The sequence below is a fragment of the Aquila chrysaetos genome, chromosome 4 (assembly GCF_900496995.4).
Source record: "Aquila chrysaetos chrysaetos chromosome 4, bAquChr1.4, whole genome shotgun sequence".
Classification (NCBI taxonomy): domain Eukaryota; kingdom Metazoa; phylum Chordata; class Aves; order Accipitriformes; family Accipitridae; genus Aquila; species Aquila chrysaetos.
The window spans coordinates 46,251,457-46,273,252 of record NC_044007.1 but is presented as its reverse complement, the minus strand read 5'-3'; the positions used below and the strand labels follow the sequence as shown (position 1 = coordinate 46,273,252).

At 41.1% G+C, this 21,796-nt stretch overlaps 1 protein-coding gene across 4 annotated transcripts in view; it reads left to right on the top strand.

Moving 5' to 3' along the window:
- Nucleotides 1-21,796, top strand: part of LOC115340737 (chloride channel protein C-like) — a 134,192-nt gene that overhangs the window by 55,795 nt on the left and 56,601 nt on the right. For all 4 annotated transcript variants that reach the window (XM_030012720.2, XM_030012721.2, XM_030012719.2 and 1 more), the window contains one exon: nt 8,329-8,508. In XM_030012720.2, coding sequence (XP_029868580.1) covers nt 8,329-8,508 — 180 coding nt within the window. The remainder of the gene's footprint in view (nt 1-8,328; nt 8,509-21,796) is intronic.

The window sequence follows — 21,796 nt, the reverse complement described above, 5'->3', positions numbered from 1 at the left end:
AACTTGACTACACTTTTCCACTAGAAAGTGCCTGATTCTTGGAGGGACCGAGCAATTTGAAATCTTTTTCATATTTTTTTCCCATCCGTTTTACTTAGTTTACTCATTTTGTAGTCTGTTAGACCTAAATCTCTGTACCTCATTTTGACTAAAAGGTCATCTGATAATCTGTGTCTGATTATTAAAACATATATTGCTGTCACTGTCCATTCCCAAAGATTTTAAAGCCAACATTTTTAATATATTAGTCGGTACTTTCTTGGACCAGGCAGAGTGGAAAATCTAAGGTGGCTGGTACAGTACATGAGGGTGGAGGCCCTGAATGAAGCTTTTATAAAAACTGTCTCATAGGAGCTTTCCTCTTTTCTTTCCAGTTTGGATTAGGTTTTTTGGCATACGTTTACAAGAAACTCATCATGTCATTGCATTCAAACTGCAAGAGCCAGCTTAGTATTTTGCGAATTTCCCTTGGAAATTGCTCTGCAGTGATCTATCCAGAGAACATGCATTTCCCTGTTTCTTTGGTTATAAGCAAGATCACAAGGTATTTATTTTAGTGCTCAATTTACTTGCTTCTCTCACTTTATTCCTGTGGAAGTTTGTTTGAAACATTACTTTCAATTTAAATAGCTTGTACTGGGGTCATTTTGAGAAATTACTTTCTTTGCCTCTGATTATAATGCCAGGGCAGATGGATTTAACACAAGCTTAACACTTTTACTTTTTTGGGGGGGGGGGGGGGGGGGGAAGATTCCTACAGGGTCAGATAATAATTTGAAAAATACAAGGATAGCTGAATCATTCCCATTCTGAATACAGTAATAATAAGTAGTACGTCCACCAGGGTTAAGGGTTAGCCCGTTAGACATCAAGATTGCTAATCCATCTTTGGATCTTTGTGTACATTTACACGCATTCATATGTGTTGTCTCTAGAACCAGCTAGGCGTTGCTTGCAGGGGTCCTCCTTTCCTGACCATTCAGCTGAGCAGCCTCGGTGGGAGGGTGTTTGCTCCCAGCCCCCTGAGGACCTGCGTGCTTCAGCATCCCCCGTGTCTTGGAGATCCCAGGTGAGGGTTCAGATCCCCCATGGCTGAGGTGAGAACCCATTTCAGAACTCTCACGTTTCCACCAAATGTAGTCTTCTATAGGTCACGTCTGTTGGATGCCGCTCTTCAATGGCCATGGTGCAGTGCCTTGTGTTGGACTCGCAGTGCTGTCGATATACGTGTAAGGGCTGAGAGCAGGTGCGTGCCAGACAGCTGCTTGTTTGGACTGAGACGTTTCCACACACACTACTAATCACGTGGGGAAATGCACAGTTCTGAATAGAAACGCCAAGTGTGTTCAGATGCCTTCAGGTTTAGGTGGAAGTAGTGAGCAGGCACTGTCAGTAGCTCTGAATATTTAGATGCCCGTACTCCCCTTCATACTGACCTGGCTAAAGTAGGCTGCTAGTTACAATCTGTAAATTCGTTTTTGGACTTGCACTGTGAAAACTAAGTCAAGAACCATGGCTTTTATGTTTTTATCTACGGTTTCGCGTGTGGTGCGCTGAGGCCGTAGTTTTTAAGCTGCTGTTTGAGTAATTCCAGCATGTGGATCCACTCACATGATCCTTTACCTGCTTATCCCAAGGTCTCATGCACAACCTAATTCATTTTTTTAAAGCTAAATGCCCTCGTATAAACAGCTACATCTATGCAAAGTGGGTAGGAGCTGCTATTTTTCTAACTTAGTAGTATTTTATGCTGACAGTGCTGGTGGGAAAAACTTCATAAGGGATAAAGGAACAGAAAAGCAAACTCTTGGCAGAAAAGCCCCAAACATTCAACCTTCTCCCCCCACTCCCCAATCCATCTCTTTTCCAAAACACAAAGGCTTTCTTGTCTGTTTCCTTTGTTTCTTTTTTGTTCTGCAATTTTTCAAGCATTAGAGAGAGACAGTTTCCCAGCAGATTATGAGACCTTGTGGAAATCCATTTGTCTTTAGCATACAGTAGTTGCTGAACATATATAACTTTCAAATCCTCGCTGGGAAATAAGTGACAGAGACATTCAGCTAACCCAAACAACACATTTCACAGTAAGTGCTGTACTATCAAAAGGCCTTTAGACTGAATAGCTAAATGTCCCCTCATTTAAGGATATTGAGGGAGCCAGGACCAGGGGATGCTGGGAAGCTTGTCCTCTTACAGTCAATGTAAATATTTGTAGATATACTGAACGGAGACTGAACTCTGCCAAACTTTTGGCTCCTGATTTAACTAGAAGAATTTCTCACTCAGTTTAGTGTTCAACTAAAATAGAGACAGCAAGGAGTCGTAGGCCTTGTCTGCCATGCAAAGTTCCACTGAAAACTGATTTTAAATAGATCTAATTAAACAAAAGCATATCACTAGCATGCCTGCACTTACATCAATGCACACAGTGATTTTATTGGTTTAATTAGCTTTAAATCAGTTTGAATGTGTCTATTTCAGGGGTTAGCACTGAGTGGAGCAAATTAATTTTAAAATTAATTTAATTTAAGTCATGTCCTTTTCCAGCATAAGGAGGTTTTATAGAGCTTTTTGTTTCCCTTTATTGATCTCAGTGGTATTTTGTGAACATACTTAAAGAACCATTTTTTCCACAGAATTCACTTGCAAAACTACTGAATTCAGTCATCTGCACATGATTAACATTTCTGTAGTACATATATACTCTTCTATTATATAGTGAGATCAATATTGGCATGTAACTTTTGGATAAGCTTTTTCATAGTTTGCTTTTACCAAACGTCTTGTTGAAAAGAAAATTGGTGGGCCTGTGACAAGTATGTAGAAATCTTTTTTTTAGAACTTTAAGAAAAAAAAAAAGAATTTGTATTTAAATGTAAGCAATTTCCTGCAATGTTGTGAGTTTATTCACAGTGGGATTTCTTTAAAGATGATAGAGCGAAAGAAAGCTAATATAAATAAACTGTATTTATAATGTAGTAGCAGCTACGGGTCCTCATAGCAGTGTGGCTCATTCTGTACTAGAATGAAAATTACAAAATAAATCTGTTCAGTTTTTCTGGCCAAATGAAGTGTATTTTAAAAAACCAGAATGCCCTAGTCTCAGAAGATGCGTGAATAGTAGAAACTAGAGCTGAATAGCTCTAATACTTGCCAATGTTTATAGCACAGGTAAGTAATTTTGATGACCTCCAACCTGATGATGTTCCCCTAAGCTAACCAGCCTGGCCTCTCAATTGTTTGGAGTCCTGGCTATGCTCAGACTAAAAATCACCACAAGCATTAAGCAAACCTCAAAACAACCTCCTGAGAACTACTTATACAAGATGCAGTGGCCAGTCAGGGCAATAAAACAATGGTTTACAAGAAGCCCAAATAAAACCTAGGGCTGTCCTGAGCTGGACGCCCTGTGGCGAGTCAATGGATAAACATTCTCAGTGCAGAAAGAGGAGGATGGGAGCGACAGCTAAAAAAGACGAGGGCACATGTGTGAATAAATCCAAGCAAGAAGCACTGCCTGTGTTCTCATGCACCTTGGTCCTTGGAGTGTGTTTGAGTTAGGATTATGCTTCTCTCCCCCCCCTTTAAGTCCTTTCAATAATTTGAAACTTGCATAAAATATAGAGTAAATCCTATTTGAAGTAAAGTTCTCTTGTACTGCGTGTTGCCTAAGGAAACCTCCATGTTATGATTAGATCTGTTATGGTTAGATCCTTAACAATTTATTTCAGTGGGAAAACTTCCATTGGATTTAATAGCAACAGGGCCCGAACTACATTTCCATGAATCATTTCGAGACAGTTTACCATTCAGGCATATTGGCTTCCTACCAAATGACTGTTTTATTTAGGTCATAAGGCAGATAGATTGTCTTCATGCCATGTTATATCCACTCTTATGCATGTGCTCTTGAAAGGAACCTGAAACTTGGATATCATAACTTTGGTGAAATAGCCTTAATACTGTAATACATTACGCTACTATAGTGAATTACATTTTTGGAGAAAATGTTCTCACATGTCCTATAAAAGAAAAATTTACGTGAGATCTATTTTAGTAGTGTGGCTACAGCTCTCTGTCTCTCCTTGAGGTAAGTCTAATCATGTAAGAAAAAATCTACTTGATAAAATCCAAATGTAAGTACCTCTTGTTATTCCGTATAAAAAGGCATTCTCAAAATGGTTAATGAAATGTCCTTGCTTGAAATTGCATTGTGAAACCGAGGGCTTTGTTGCGTAAACGCAAGCATGCAGCAGCAGTGGCACTCACCAGCTAAGCAAAGTGTTCTCGGGAGGCATCTGGGCAGGCTCGTAGTTGTGCAGGAGAAGGGACCCACCGACGGTAGGGACCCTGCCCGCAGGGGCTGATGCCTGGGCACGGCATACATTTGCTGTCTAACTGGCCCGTGGGCAGCACGACTACCTGGAGGGCTGCAAGCACGGCCTGGGCAGCTGGCATGGCTGTTGGAGGTCAGTGTGCATGTAGGTGCCTGGGATGGTTTTTAGGCTCCTGTTCACTGTTTGTACTCTCCTTCTGGCTCTTCTGTGAGTTTCCTTTGCCATCTTTGGATCTTGGCTGCTGCTCGGAAGGCTGATTTGGTAAAGGCATGTTAAGCACCCATTTAACAACAGCCTGAACTCCCAGCCACACAGAAGGAGAGGCACCAGGAGACCATGGTAGGTTGTGGGTGGCAAATGGAGACTGCCACGATGGGGAAGGCTAGGGACCTGGGATTCCTGGCAGTAAGAAAACGGCTCCTTCTCCACTTCCAGATCTGCAACTGCAGAACAGGTTTAGTGCTCTGGACACATGATTTAGTGACAGCAGCCATATGTAAGACACTCAATGCCTTGTCTGCTTCACTGTCTACCAACAAGGACTCCTAGATCTCTGAATTTAGTGTAAGGATTCAAGGAGAACTACTAGCAGTAGCTAAGGACTGATTGAGGGATTACTTGTGAAAACTTGAGCAATAGTAGTCTATGAGACCAGATAGGTTGCATCTAAGGATGCAGAGAGCACTGGCTGATGTCTTTGCAAGACTGCTGTCTTTCATCTTTAAAAGGTTGTGGAGACTGGGGGAGATCCCCAGTGATAGCAGAATGACAAGTATTGTGCCTGTGTTCAAAAAAGACCGAAAGTTCATCCTAGAAAGCTACAGGTCAGTCAGTCTCACTTCAGTCACTGGGAAAATCATGAAAGTGAGTCCTCTTGGAACAGATTTCTGGGCACATGAAAGAGAAGGTGGTTATCAGGAAGAGTCAGCATGGATTGACCAAAGGTAATCCATGCCTGACTGACCTGATTGCCTTCTATGCAGAAATGAATGGGTGTGTGGATGAGGGGAGAGCAGTAGATGTTATTTACCTTGACTTTAGCAAGGCTTTTGACACTGTCTTGCATCATGTTCTTGTATCCAAGGTAAGATGTTACAGTTTAGAGGCTGAACAACCAGATGGTGCAGTAAATGGTTGGGTGGTTGGCCTTAGAGGGTGGTGGTTAATGGATCATACACTGCCTGCAGGCCTAACAAGTGGAGCACTGCAGGGTCTGTCCCTCGACCTGGCCTGTTTAACTTTTCCATAAATGACTCAGAGGAGACAACGGAGTGTACTTTCAACAGAATTGCAGATGCTGCCAAACCGGGATGGTCAGGGCTGGGCCGCTTGCACTGTGAGGCTGCTGGACTGGGGCTTGTTCAGCCTGGAGATGAGGAGACTTTCAAGGCACCTAAGAGGGTGCCTCCCCTCCCCCTGTAACTGTTGGAGATCATTGAGAAGATGGAGCCATGGTCTTCACAATGGTGCATGGTGGACAAGAAACAACAGGCACAAGTTGAAACAAGAGATGTTTCAGAGGTTGAGATGGATATGAGGAAATACCTTTTCACCATGAGGACAGTGGGGTAGTGGCACAGGCTGCCCAGGGTGGTTGCGCAGCCTGGAGGTTTTTAGGACCTGACTGGAGAAAGGCCCAAGCGCATGGTTTGAGCTCGTGGCTGAGTCTACCTTCAGCAGGAGGTTGGACTAGAGAACTGCTGAGGTCCCTTCTGACCTGAATGATCCTTGATTCTTACAATCCTATAGCTGCAACTCCAGTTTGGCTTGTTTTTATTTTAATTTATTGGTAAAGGCTTTCTTTAGCCAATTCTATTTAAAGATGCCTTGGCCTTGTAACAGTCTTTTGCCTGCTTGTCTCCTCCACCGCCAAAGCAAGGTTATTCTTTAGAGCAACAGACAGAAGACTCATTGAAAGAAATGTCACTGACAATGAGCAGTGAATCAGTGCTACTCCTTAGTATGTTCTTACATCTGAAAAAGCTGGCCGATGATAATGAAAGGCATATAGTTGATGTAGACAATACAGACAAAGCCAAGATCACAGAAGTGTATAACGAGTTATCCCTTGCTTTTATACAAATGGCTGATTTGACAAAACCTAAGGATGTTTCATGGACTTCTGCAGTAATGTGTAACATTTGCTTTCTGTGCAACAGAGCAAAACTGTGAAGTTGTGACAACGGAAAACTTACGTACGGCTAAGAAATACGCTCTAGAAACTGCTGGAATGCAACAGTATTCACATTGCTCTTATTTAAAAAATCATTTGGGGTTTGCACATATTTCGTGTAATTCAGGAAGTAGCTATTATCATTAATCATGTTTTCACATTGTGTCCACTTTGCTAGGTACAGTACTTTTAATAGTAATACAGTGTATAATATTTCTTGACAAAGCTTAAGGCAGGCAAATACAGATTTTTATCTGGCCTATGGAGATGGAAAAAAGACAGAAGATGAACAGGAATCTACTCATTTAGGAAAAATAAAATTCCTCTGGTGGAGTTTTTTACGCAACAAACAGCCACAGCGGCACAGTTCTGACAGCAGCTCATCCTGAGCAGCATCTGTGGTTCCCACTGAGTTCCATCAGTTGTACTGCATCAACTGGTAGCACTCAGTGAGATTAAGAATGAAAAAATCCATCTCTTCGGGTTTTTTAGGTTCTGTTTTCAGTAGTTGATACTAAATTCTGCACTCAGCCATTTTGATTTGCAAGGTAAACTACCGCTCATTTTAACTCGGAAGCAAAATGTGGTTCAGACAGGTTCATTTTTCCGTAAGTTTGTGTTCTGGTCCCTTGAAACATGGATCTGTCATAAGATGGTGTTCCAAATTTTCATTGCCTACAGTCTGTTTCATATAACTGGGGGTGGGTATGACGTGATTCAACGCATATAAGACTGTTCTTTTTCAGGATTCATTTAAATCTATCCCAGTTTAGAAGAAGAATAAACTTGTTTCGCAGCTGTGTAGGTGCCATGTATGAAGTGCATTGTCTTCTCAGTTCAGTTACTCTTAGGCAGGTGGTCACATCACAAGCAGTCAGGGTAACTGATGAACAAAAATAACCTTGTGTCTCTCAGGAGGGAGGACAATAATTAACAGCATATGGAAAGAGTTGCTTTTACCACAGGGATGAAAGGTACATTGGTAAAACAGGATGTGGGCAAATTTATGCTTCAGTTGTCTCTGTCTGTGGTTTGTGTCAGCCTGTGTCTGAACAGGAGATTCTGGCTTATGGTGTGTCCAGATGATAGTCAGAATAATTAATGTATTTTTTGAAAATAGATAATATAAAACAAGCTCAAAACTAGAACAGTTCATTGGCTTCAGTTGTGAGAATCTGGCCTACTGTAATTCCATAGAAATTACTCCTGAATTTTGCAGAAAGTATCTTCATTTTTCATTTCACCCTACTGTCAGAAATAGTGGGTACACCTGTTTTTCAATTTTGTATGTTCATATTTCCTGCAACTTTGCCTAGAACCTGAAAAGTGTTAGAAAATACTGGAAAATCCATATATGATTTGTAAGCTATCTTTGAAGGGGCTATCTTTCTAGCTGCTACTGCTGCAAAAAACCCTATTGCAATGATAAGTGCAAGCCTGAATTTCTCCAAAGTGCTTAACTTTAAACTATTTGATATCAGCCAGAATTCCAGAGGATTTCAGCTCAGATTAAAAATATTTTTTTAATGTGAAAAGTCATGCAAATTGATAAATGAGTGTTATGATATCCTGTCTAGGATGACCATGTCATGCATATGGTTGAATTTATCATGTATCTCGCACAAAGAAAGGCAATGCTTGATAAGCAGTTTTATTGGGTAATTAATTTTTTTTTACATGTGCAAATAAAGCAGATTGATTTCCATCTTGAAGTAATTTACTAACACATTATAAACTTGTCAAACGCTAACATGGTACAGTATGCCTCATTTCCTGTTTACTAAATAATCTTTTGGCTGTCTGCTTTGTGTCTTTCAGGTTGAACCTGGAATTGTTCTCTGCCAGGGACGTCATGGAGCCTGGCGTCAGAGTCCTTCACCTGAAGGAAAACATTGCCTCCTTGGCTCGGCTTCTTGCAAGTACAAGCCATGGTGGATTCCCAGTGGTTTGCAGGCCCAAGCCAGACCATGCAGAGGTGTTCCAGGGAACTATTAAAAGGTAAAAATGCTATCAAATTGATGTCATGTGATGTTTCTGGCCATTTATCAGAATTTTTCTCTTTAAGCATCTGTTTGTAAAGATTATTTGGGATGGATATGGAACTTGTTCCTACTTTCTTTAGCATGAAGAGCAGGTGTCCTTTAAAGAAAGGACCTAGGTCCTTTCTAGTACAAGGTTATCTATTGCATCAGGGATTTATGGAAACAGCACCAATGAAACGATCTTACAGGAACTGCAGAAAAAGGGCATATTGCCCTTCAGAGCCTTAAAGGTTCACTGAAACAGTAATATAAAAGGATTTGAATCTAGTTACTCATGAAATGTCCCATGCCAATTCAAAGCTGGCCCGCTCTTTCTTCACAATTTTTTTCATTTTATTAGTGTATGCTTTTACAGGAAATGAGTTAACATAAATCATATCACAGACGAGATAAGCAACAAAGTCACTGGAAATAACATGCTAGGGTAAACAAGAATTAGACTAAAGGAATCCTTGCCATATGAGGGACTCTCAAAAGCATATAAAATCTCCTGATAAATGAAGTGCTTATGATACTGTATTTCATACGGCTACAAGACTGAATTCATCCCTTCAGGAAGGTCTCTTAAGCCTGTCCTTTGAGTGGTGGTTCAGCAGTGGCAGAGGCAGTGGCTTAATTTCCACCTGGAGTATCCTAGAGGAAAGGAGAAGATGCATATGCAACTCCTACTGCATAGGACTTCACACAGCAAAGCCCTTTGAATTATGCTTCCAATAACTGTAATACAAACACATGGCCAGTTTTGTATCGTAATATCATAATCTTTCATAATTTGTGTGGTGTCTTTTGAATGAATGACCATAGTATTCTACATCTTTTCTTGTAGAGAATTTTTTTTTATCCACTTCTGGTTTGACGCCTTAACTGTGTGGCATTTGGGAGCTATCTGTGAGCAAACGAGGATAAAAGCATGTTCTTCTGTTGATTTGGATGGGGAAAAATATTATCCGTCCACCATCAGTGGAAATTTGGTTAGGACTTGTCTGCTTGCCTGCTTTATAACAAATTTTCAAGGATGAACCACTGGCAACTGGATCACATGAACTTACCTCATAGCAATGTGGTCAGCTGCCCTTTTGGAGCATGAAGATGGCAAGGGTGTGAATATTTACTAAAATTGTGAATTTGCTTCATTGACAAGTGAAACAGTTTGTATGAAGCTTTTAGGAAGAGAAATATCTGCTTGGAATGAGAACTGTACAGTGGAAATTGTTTGGGTCACAGTGGCCTGCAGGAGTAATGACATCAATAAGTGCAGTATCATATACTTGCATACGATATGTATACTTGTTCCCTCATGGTGACGCTATCATAAACATTATTAATAAGAAATGTGCTAAGGCACTAAACCCCAAGTTTCTGAGTGATACTCTGCATTGTGCACCAATCTGAAGATATTATATAGCACAAACTGGTGTGCTTTTTTACTGCTCAGCTGTCTACAGCAATAAAACTAGAAAGCACACTAACAACTGATACAGCCGAAGTTCCTTTTAAATTCAATTTATAGTCTCATCATTTCCTTATTAATTCAACAAATCACCTTGCAGTGAGCATCCCAGGCTGCTGAGGAGTATGCTGACTTTATGTAAATACCCTTGTGCTTTGTAATGCAGAGCAAAGTGTTGTGGGAGCAAGCAAAAAGGGGGGATGGAAGGCTGATCACTAGCACATCCCAAAGAGAGGCACCTTTAGAGAAAAGCTGATGCTACCTGACAACTCTGGTAGGCTTGTGGTTTGCTTAATCCCCAGAGATCTTTTATGGTACATTTTGTTAGAGCCTTTTAAAAGGGATGAATGAAAAAGTTCGTTTCCCTGCCACTTTCAGCATAAATGAGCTGTTGTTAGACTGTTTTGAGTAAAACCAAGATAATGAATGTTTTAAATGGTTGACAAAGAAGTAGCAAATGGCTTTTTTGGCCAGTCAGTTGCTCACTCCACTGAAACCCATATAGAGATGTTGTCTGGGAGCAAGCATTGCATTCTGGAGTGCTCTGATGACACCCCTTCTTGCCCCAGTGCATGTCCAGTGGCCTGAGTATTTGTGTGATGAGTTCTGGGTGCCTTGTCCCCAGCGGGGACCACGGGTGACTTTGCTGTTCTGCTGTTCTCACCAACACCAGAAAGGGAATGCTCTGCAACCATCCTCTGAAACAAGCCTCCAAAAATGTGATGTGTCATGGAATTAGTGAATTCATAACCATAAGCAGTTAGGATTCGGGTTTTCCATGTTACTCATAAAATTACACTCTTGCAGCACGTAACTGTTAAGACCAAGATGAGAAATGCTGTGAACTTCTTAAAGGAGAAGGATGCTGTTCAATCTCCAACCTTATGAGATCCAATGTAATCCCATGTGGAGGTGACATGACCACAGGCAGAAGAATGATAAGTTATTTTTCCATCTAGTACATCAATAATGTTAAAGTGGAGGAAATGTGGCTTGCCTGGCATATTTTAAAAAAGGTGGCTTGGGGAAGATGCAAAAAGTAATTGCCATGGTGTTTTCCTTGAGAGTTGCCTTGACCATTATTATTGATTCTCAAACGTGGTTGTTTTGTTTTGTTTTGTTTTCTAGTACAAAAATGTTGTTATTAGGTTAAAAAGAAGGGGGCAACAGGCTAATGAAGGGAAAGAAGCAAACAATCTGCTAAGCTTGCATGAAGGCAGCAGCAGCTTATAATTTTTTAATACTGTTTCTCATTTATGTGTTTTTCTGTAACATTTCTTCTCATGAAATAAGCATGGATGAAACACTGTAAATTTGGACCAAATGTAAAAGTTATTCAGTACCTGCCCACACTTGGAAACTGTAGTGATGAGAGTTGCTGTACAAGGACAAAGTGTTGTTATGTTTTGTAATACATACGAGTGATTCTGACCCTTTGAAGAGAAAAGGTCAATGTCAGTTCTTACAAAAGCAAGAATTGTAGCCAAGCAATGTTGGCTGGAACTTGCATGGGCCTACAAATGCACCTCAGTGCTGGCCTGTAGCAAACACCCAGATATTCCAATTTTATTAAAAAACCACAAATAAACAACCCCCCCCAAATCTTCCAGATCTCCCTAGTGGGGCCAGATTTTTCTCCTACTCTTTGTGATCTGGATGGTTACCCACTGGGGATCAAGATGAGATCACCAAACACGTTTTTACATGGGTGACCTAAATCTGAAGCTGTTATCTTCCCCAGTTGAGTAAGCAGTAGAGACTAAAACCAAAAGCAACTACTAAAGAAAACTCCTTGGCTTTAAAATTGTTAAAGAGGAAGCAAACTGTAGCTGAGAAGCAAGTTTCCAAAACAAAGATCTCCTTGGAGTAATACTTTTGACACTTTGCCATAGGCAGAGCTCTGTGCATGCCTGGGAAACCCTTGCAGAATTCAGTTTGAGGAACGTGTGGCTGATGAACTTGATGAACAGCATTGATGGGGGTGATTGACTTACTGTGTGCAATGCAGAGGGTTGAGGCACTTGCTTCCCCCCTTCATTTCTCCCACAGTAATGATGATACTTGCACATCAGAATAAAACAAGCTATTCTTTTGCACTGCAGCTGAAATGCCACCGCTGTCTCCCCCAGCGACTGCAGGAAGGGAGCTGGGCTGTTATGAATGTGTTAGCCCAGAGTCTGCTGAGAGCTATAAATGTCATGCTCTAAATGGCATGCCCTCCTGGCTAGGTGGAATTCATTCTTCAGAGAGACCTGAGGATAGGACCACTGCCTTCCTTCCCAGGAAGTTTCTGCCAGACACTGCGTGAGGCTGTAAATGCATATTGAGGAGTTGTTGGGAGGTCCCCTGGCTCTCTCTTGCCTTGGCTGCTCTAGTCTGTGGCTCCAGATCCTCCTCCAGTGGGAAAAGATAGAGTTATGCTTCTGCCTAATTTCTGTGAGACCAAAACTGAAAAAAGAGCTATTTTTTCACATCCACATATGTTACGATGTACTGGTGTAGGGCCATTGTGGGGCAATGAAGTGGTTCTTTGACATGATGAAGAGATTAGACACATCATCACTTGTGTTTTGCTGCTCCATCTTCTTTGCCAGAGGTTACTTTATAATGTAAATGACAGTAGAAACAGAAGACATGGAGGATTTGAGGAGGAAAGCTGTAGGTAACGAATTTCTTTTCCCTGGCTGTGGACATGGCTGGGATAGAACATGGAGGGCAATGATACCTCATGGTCATCAGCAACGTCTTTGCTTCCGTGCTGTGCATCCTCCCATGGATGATCACTTCCCCCTACATGCATTGTAACGCTCATGTACTCTCTGATTTCTTCCACCAAAATGGATGACAATGTGCTCTCTACCTAGGTGCTTTTTTTTCTGAGATGCGGTTTATGCCTTATTATATGTAGGTTTCCTGCATATTTGTGACTGACGAATACCATGTTCCTTTCAGGAACTGTACTGATGTTGGTGGCTTTTCTTGCTTATACTTCACTTTGCCAAGGATAATGAAGGAGCAGGGTTTCCGTACTGCAGTTAAATCCTCCTGGTATTCACTGAAGAAAAGCAGGTGGATGCTGGTGTCTTGTTAGGCCAGGATCTGTCCCCTCCTTTTCCTTTGAGGAGAAGTGGGGCAGAGAGGCAGAAGCTGGAGTGCTGCCCAGCAATCTTAATTTCTGCCTTGAACACGGCTTTGAGGCAATTTTCCTGGAGAAACTACTGGGCTGATGAATACCACTGAGTAGCCTGTTTGGGAATTTTACCATAAAAAATAAGCCATTTTGTTCATGCCTGAACCTCTCAGATCTGTACCATACATAGCTCTCCTGTCGTAAGGCTGAAGGCTGGATTCCTTGTTTCTGCCTTTGCACTCTTACCTACACAGCTGTTAGCCATTTCTCTGCATTTTGTTTGTCTACCTTTTAGCTGAAGGAAAATTTTTTTTGCTTGATTTAATTTGATTGGGAGAAAGTAATTATGCAGAAACCACAGTATCTCTGACTGTAAGCAGACTGTACAGAATATATCTGTCTAAGCAGAAATGGGTAAAACTTGGTTTTCTGCTACTTCTGTGCAGGATGTGACATTTCTGGCATCGTGCCTGCATTTTTGTGTGTATTTTTTCACCTAAGAAACCCATCTCTTCCCACCCATCAAGTTTACCGAAACTTCAGCATTTGTGGTTGATGGAAATTGTTATTTTTGGGCCAAAAAGAAATTTCAATAAAAATATTGTAGGTAAGGTTGTCAAAAATCCTTGTAGTTTACCATGTTTGTTTGAATTGTTTTATTACACATTTTGATATGGTGTATGGGAGTGTATTGACTGTGTAATTGCCTTACTCAAACTAAGTTTGTTTGATACAAGTGAAGTGAAGTGTTCAGAGTGCCTAATTCCCGTTTTCAGAACAAAGTTGGGAATCTAAGATCCTTTCAAAAAATAGAACTTTGTGCTCTAAATCAGAAAAGAAATATATTCAAAAGCTGTAGTCTTTGTGTGGTTGAAAAGCTACCAAAGCTTGGACTTTCAGAAATGCCTAGTGACCGGAAGCATGGCTTCCCGTCTGAAGACATTTCACAAGGTCTAATATTCTGGAAAACCAATTTTATCCCTCTTAAAATAAAGCCTAATTACTTCTGAAGGTCTTGTTCCGAAAGGTGAGTTAGAGCCTGCTCCTCAGCGTCATCACACCAATAGCTCTAAGTTTTGTGAGCTTTCCATGCAAAGCCGCGCGGGCCCGCAGAGCGGACACCCCTGGCCAACCCAGCGGGACCCCATCGCTCGCACAGGGCTGGATGTGGAAACTTCCTTCCGTGAGGCTGGGAGCGCTGGCGAGGACGCTGAAGGTTACATCTGTCTGCCTCAGAAACTCAGGGGAGGTAGTAAACATCCGCTTGATCAGCAGCAAACTCCCTGCTCTAATTTCTCGCTCGAAGGATGTCAGGTCTAATGGAGCCGGACTGCCAGAGCTGCACCTGAGAGGAGGATTTGTGCCTCAGGTTAGTCCCTGGTCCGGAGCCAGAAGAACTGCCAGTGGAGGGAGCCAAACTACATTTCTCTTTGCAATACTTATTTTGCTGCTCTTCTTGCTGCACTGCATTTTCTGCTTCCTTCGTGGCAGGAGGAAGCCAGGTACGGAACAGTGTGTGCTCATAAACCTCCTACTCGATGGTCCTGCTTTAATTTCCCTGCTTGTAAACTGGTATGGGAAGGGAGATACTCTGCTTTCCACAATCAGAAGACATGGTAGAGCAGCTGTTCCCAGTAACAGTAATGACACTATTGCTGAGACAAACATTTTCACGATGATGCATGGGAACACTAAATCCAAACCACATTGTTTAGCTAATGCATGCTTTCACTCTGCTAAAGGGGAATGTCACATAACTGAAAGTAAATTGAAGAGATCAGGGTTTAGAAAATATGACAAAGTTGAAAACTTAAAGCTGTATTACACAGTAACATCCTTTAGCAGAGAAATCATTGATCCAAAGTGGTGTGTGTACGTGTATTTTATGGCAGTTTATTAGGTATGACTCGCCTCTGGTCAGTCCAGTGAACAGAAACTGTTGTGAGTCAGGAATGCTTTCTGCCAAGCACCTCAGTAAAACTCAGCATAGCGTATTGATATGTGCTGTGGGAAAGGAGACCTAGCATTGCAACATATCATAGATATGTCAGGCTGTAGGTACGGTTTCTGGTATTTTTCTTTAATCTGCCCTCCCAGTTGGGACTAATGAAACACTGCTCTCAAGGCGTGTGCGTGCGCATGTGTGCAGAGTCCACACACACTTGTTTAATAAGGCAATACCTTTATTTTTCTTAGCAAAAGGAGAAGTACTTGCCTTCAGTAAGCAATGCAGTGCAACAGCTTAGGGATAAATGGAAAGTTAAAGATGAATTGAGACCTGAAACATCTAATTCATAAATTAATTACTGAGCTTAGCAGTATCTACCTTACTATTGCGACAGCCTTGCTGCTGGCACTCTTGAAACAATTGATACAGATTTGAAAGCTTCTTGGAGAGCCTTTTCCTTCTGGCACTGTTGTGGAGAGGTTGCTAAGTTTAGATCACAGGAATGCAAAGTTACTCAATCAAACACAGAAGTCTGAAAAGTTCATGCAATAAATGGAGATAAAAATGAGGTTTTGTTTCTTACTAGAGGATCATGGACAGCTTTCCTCCTTCCTCCTCCTCGTGGCTTTGCTGTAAGTTTTGGGCAATGGTGATTCTACCAGGTCTAATCAAAGTTAGAAACACTGTTGGCGGTGGTTTGAAGGCTGCATTTAAACTCAGCCAGCAAAGAAGAAAAAAAGGGGAGGGGGAGCACGTTAGGGACTTGAAAACTATTTTTAGGTGTGCAGACTAGGGAGCTCACGGCAATATCAAAGTGCTTTTGTGATTACTTGGTTTTCATGTTAGAGGGTAGAGTCTGTCAGCACATTGTTTGTTTTTACTGTCTGGACTCCTGCTTTTGAAAAGCTGATCCAGTTAATTTCAGTGATACGCTATACAGTAATCTTGCCTATTAAAATAAATGGAATCCAGCACTTTCAACAAAAGCCCTTGACGTTATGATCCTCCCATGTATTGTCAGGGTCCTGGGGCACTGCAGCTCATGAATAACACAGATGGAGGAAGGTTTATAGAGTCTGTGGCAGTGGTTTTATTTCGTATCCAAAGTGCGAAAATTTTCTTCCAAAGAACAACATTATATGATACTTTTAAAATTAGTAGGCCTGTTTGGCCATACAAATAATTGTGCAGGTGCTGTAGGACTTTGTGACAGAGCCCTTTGGAGGGAAAACTGGAGTGTTGCAGAGGCTGTGTGCTAACTCAAAAAGCCAAATTAAAAACGTATGCAGCCTCGCTGCAGCATGTGGGTGGCTTTTAGGCAAGTGCAGAGTGTTGTTAAATGTTGAAATCAAATATAGGCATGGGGAAAACTGGTGCGTGAATGGAAAGACTGATCACATACTTGTCCTGTCATTTAAATGTGTGGTAGGTTCCTCTGAAATTGAAAATCTGCCTGGTAACAAGCCAGCTGGTAGGGAAATACAAATCTGATCCTAAGTCTTCATCCTTTTCTAAAATCTAGCCTTACTGTAGGTTTGAAATACTAAGTTTGCTTTTGCAATTTATTAACAGCTGCCTTTGCATTTTCATGTTGAGGCTGTGGACTTACTGTCTGCTCATTCACCCTGATGATGGTGCCCATAAAACCAGGCAGCTGGCAACTTAAGTAATGAATATTAACCTCAAAACATAGCTCTGAGGTAGAAGAAATCCCTGGTTTGTAGATCTGAAAACTGAGGTACAGAGATTAAATATTTATTCAGCATCCTTTGAAAGGCTGTGGCATGGACAGGATTTGATCTTTGCTCTGGAAAACCTCAGTCCAGTACTTGATAATAACCTTTTGATCATCTTGTAGGTAAAATGCCAAAAATTCATGCAAAACCCCTTCTTGGTTTGAAGAACAAAATATTAAGTAAACATTAATGATTTATGCTGCCTTACCTGAAACAACCCTGTAACCCTGTGATTTTGCTGTATAAGATGAAGATTTGGTGGATTTTAGAACAGTTCCTGGTATGTGATGATCTAGTCCTTATCCACTGTCTAGCTCACCACACGCAGAATACTCTTTTTTACCAGTTAAAACAAGGCACAATGCTATGTGAAGCCAGGAAAAATGCATTTAGTATAGTAGCGGCAATCTTACCAAGAACATAATGTAACAACTATTCTTAAATAGAATTTACATTTTACAGTCCATGTAAAAAGTTACTCCCGTTGTGCCCTTTTGCAAGAGTTGCATGCCTATGCTAGAACTTCTGCTGAGAGCAGAGCAGCGATCAAATCCTGCAAGATCCTCTAAGCACTCCTTTCATTTTGACTGCTGTGAAAGTTGAAGGTGCAAGACACTAAGTCTTAGCTGCAGCAAGTTTTCAGAGACTTGTTGATATTGTAAAATAATTTACACTAGCCAGGTATTAGGATGAGGAAGGACCATGAAGAGAGTTTCAGGGTGCATTATTTTAGTGTGCCATTTATTGTTACTTATTACTGTTCTTCTGTCATCATTTTTTCAAACTGACTGACATAAATCAAAATTTAGTAATTGATGTCACTGGGTTTTAAACATGTTTGAGAGAAGCCCTGAGACAGTAGGTTTTTAATACATGGAAGGGACATTTGTTTTATTCTGGTCAGAATATGTTAATCACTGGTCCTCACTGAGTTGGATATTGGCCAAAACATCAGATACAATCAACTCAAGAATGAAAACAATGCAGGTACCTTTGGTGGATTACTGCAGGAGAAATAAGCCTAAAGCTTTCTGAAGCAACCTAAAAATGATGGTTCAGGTTCTCTAATCCTCCCTCATCCCCCCACCCCACTGTGTAACTATTTTATCCGTTCAATTTGTGAGAGTCATGCCCTGAATGCTTTTGCCAGTGACATCACCTTTTAATCTTCCTTCTGTTCATTTGCAACTACTTTGGAGCTGCAGTTTCTTTTATGTCACTCCCCCAATATTTAGAATTTGTAGTTTCCTCAGATAATTGGCCATCTTGACAAGAAGAGTGACACAATCAGCTGTCAGATACTTTTCATTCCTGACTTCCATGCCAAATCTGACATGTGGATATTGGGATAATAATGTGTTATCTTAATTAGGTGTACCTTCATGATGAATGCTTTATAACAGATAGAGCATATGAAACTACTGCAATGCCTTGCCAGGGTATCTTTGAAATGAGATTCCCTACTTAAGGGTTTTCTTCCTTCTTAAATAAATAAAGAGTAAACGAACAATTGCAGAGTCCAAGTCTGAATCCTAGTACTTCCTGTTAAACCTCACAAAATAGTGCAAGAAACATGTTTGGTCTGCTTTCTAAGGCTTGATGATGTGATAGGAAGGATGTTGTATGTAACATCAAAGAGTGATGTTGTTATACCTCTGAAGCATGACTTCTGGAAGTCCAAGTGAAATAATGTATATTCATTTTTCTCCTGAATATGACAGTTTTTAATAGGCTTGGATTCTTATCAGAAATGTTCCAATGATTTCCTTCATTGTGTTTGCGTGTGCTTTTTTTTTTTGACTAGCCAAATTTCTCTCACACTTCCCAAAGCCCTGTTAAGTGACTCCCTGCTGGGTTTAGTTAAGAGTGGTGCCGAGCAAATTGCAAGCTGCCAAAACCGGCCAACAAACCGGTGATGAGCAAATGTTTCTGCTCTTTCAGCTCATGGTGAATGTTGCTGTTTTTTTAATTCCAGCCCATGATGTTCAAGTGGAAAATGGTGAAGTCTGGACTACGGACAGGCCTGAACAGTGTTTTGGACCTGAGCATACAGAGTCTGGCAAAGGATCAGGGTGGATCATAACTTTCGCACTTGACGTCTATATATTCATGTTAGGATTAAAGTCTTGAGAGTATTCCTGGCCCAGTGATCATCCCCGAAATCAACTTCTTGGAGCTGTACATGATGATCTCGGAACAGAATTTAGATCTGTGTATTTATATCTCACTTAGAACAATTACAGACCTGTTTGTGAAAGACCATAAAATGCGAACCTTTCGAGAGCCCTGCAGAACAAAGTGTGTAACGCACCAAAGGTAATTCATAGGGCATGACTGGATTAATTTCTTTTCTATGTCCTCTGCTGTAGTGAGTATATTATGAGTATATTGTGTTTTCCTCCTTTTCCTCCTCCAACTGTAGCCTGAGGGGAATAGATCTTGCCTGTTGTAACACGCCTGTACTGTTCTTTTTAGTGTGTTCTCTTCGTTGTCCTCAAACCCAAGTCCATTAATTGTTTATGTGACATGTCCATATGCTGGCATGCACATGGCAAGAGGCTTAGGGCAAGCCAGTGACTTTCCCAGCAGGGGAAACATGACCCCAGGGGGAAGTATTTCCTCAGTGGAGTTTTCTCAGCAGTTAGCTCTGCTGCAGTGTTGTGTTCTCCTTAGTAATCTGAAAGAGATTTTATGATAACCAAAGCCAGTCAGATATTAAATCGAAAAGTTTCAAAAGTTATGAAGCATACTGAATTCCTTGTTTGTCCTGTGAATGGGATGTGCTTTAAAGGTCAGAGCAGGTGACAGACTCCTAATGTTCCTGGCTGTGCCACTGATTTTCTTTAGAGGTGATGTTTTTCCACAAGTTATATTCACTCAGGTCTTCACCTGTAAAAGGATGATACCTATATCCCAGCCAGAGGCATACTTATTTATAAATCCCATTGAGAACCTTAGATCAGAGAACAAAGCCATGTCTGCATTAACAAAATGCAGATTTCAAGACTGGATCTACAGAGTGAAACAGCTGACTGTTTCAGGAGAAAGGGGACTGCTCTACAATGCTAACCAACTCATGGGAGGTGGAGGTGATAGGATAGGTTCCTTCAAATGTGTGTTCCAGATTTGAGATAAAATGAGGAAGTAGATGCTCCCGAAGTATCTTCAGCTGGAGAAAAAGTGGACTATATAAAAGACCCCAAACACATGAAACTGCAGTTTAATGTAATACATTGGAAACTAGTTTAAGGTTCCCTCTTCATGTGTGAGAGCTCGATGGTATTTCATAACAAGTTTACTGGGTTTTTTTGTACTCTTTACAGTTTTGATTCAGCTTCATCAAATGCAGGACGAAGAAGTACAGAATAGCGAAGGGGAGACTGTTTGGAAAAAAAATAATAGAACGACAAATAGCCTGCTGGTCAGGGCAGCCAGCAGGAATGGGGCGGGACCCTGTTGTACAGATCCCTGTTTATTCAGCATGGAACTCCTCCAACAGGAGAAATTAAGACAGGCCATACATAGTCACTAATGTGCTTGTTATGAAGGAGAGTATGGAGAAAGGGTTTGAACCTAGTTCTCCCATATCCTGTCCCTAGGGAGGGCACTAATCACCAGCTTTTGGATCTGGCAGGCACGTCATCTTAGTGCAAGTCCTCTGCTGTGGAGTGCTAATCCCACCTTAAAGCAGACTAATCTTTCCCAGGAGACATTATGTTAAACCTAGTATTTTTCTATAACAAGTTTTGGTTTGAACAAATCAATATTTTAGGATACAGAAATATTTATTTGAAAAATTCCCAGCTTATACTTGGTGTTCCGGTCACAGAAGCCACTTTGTACCTCATTTGTATTTCTCTGATCCCCTAATGAAGATTGTGTGTCTGCTCTCCTCTGGGTCCCTCAAGCACATTGTTTAGCAGTGTGTTGCACATCTTTGTACTACTGTAGTAGCTCCTAGTTGTAATCACAGATCAGGGCTAACATGATGTTAAGTATGTTGCAAAACAAAAAGCTTTGTGGTGGTCCCCAAGGTGTTTGTTATCTAAATAGAAGTTAAAAGGCTGGAAGTGGATAGTGTGGATGGAGTGTGTGTAGGGAGCAAGGAAACACTAAGATATAAATGATAATTTTAAATATATTGCTTGTCAAGGCTTTATATGTGTAGTGCAAAAGGGGAGAATAAAGAAAGGTTTGAAATGTTATAATAATTGATAAAGATATCAATTTTCACATGACTAATTCAGCAAGAATATTAAATATCATAATGAACTCTAGAGTGCAGTACTGTGAGAGAAGGTTTCACTGATGATTTAAAATATGACATGAATTTTTTGCAGATCTTGTGTTTTAATGTAGATGTTACTTAAGAAGGATGTGGGAAGGAACGACAGTCTATCTACTTATATTCAGATAATTGTATTTGCTTATTATTTGTATTGTCTTGTTGGGTGCAAACTAGACAGTGCATGAGCTGGTCCTGCCAAGCAGGTTGATCCGGGTCAAGAAGAACATGTAGGATAGGTGATGTCCTTTAATTAGCCAAACCTAAACCAGAGAACACCTGTATGATGCTGCTATTGCTGATGGAAATTTAGGAAGGGGAAATATGTGGTCAGCCCACTAATACTCTAGAATCATAGAATCATAGAATATCTCAAGTTGGAAGGGACCCCTAAGGATCATAAAGTTCAATTTCCTGTTCCTTGCAGGACTACCTAAAACTAAACCATATGACTAAGAGCATCATCCAGATGCTCCTTGAACTCTGACAGGCTTGGTGCCATGACCACTTCCCTGGGGAGCCTGTTCCAGTGACCGACCACCCTCTCAGTGAAGAACCTTTTCCTAATGTCCAATCTAAACTTCCCCTGATGCCGCTTCTTTCCTATCGCTGGTCACCAGAGAGAGATCAGCACCTCCCCCTCCGCTGCCCCCCTTGGGGAAGTTGTAGACTGTGATGAGGTCACCCCTCAGCCT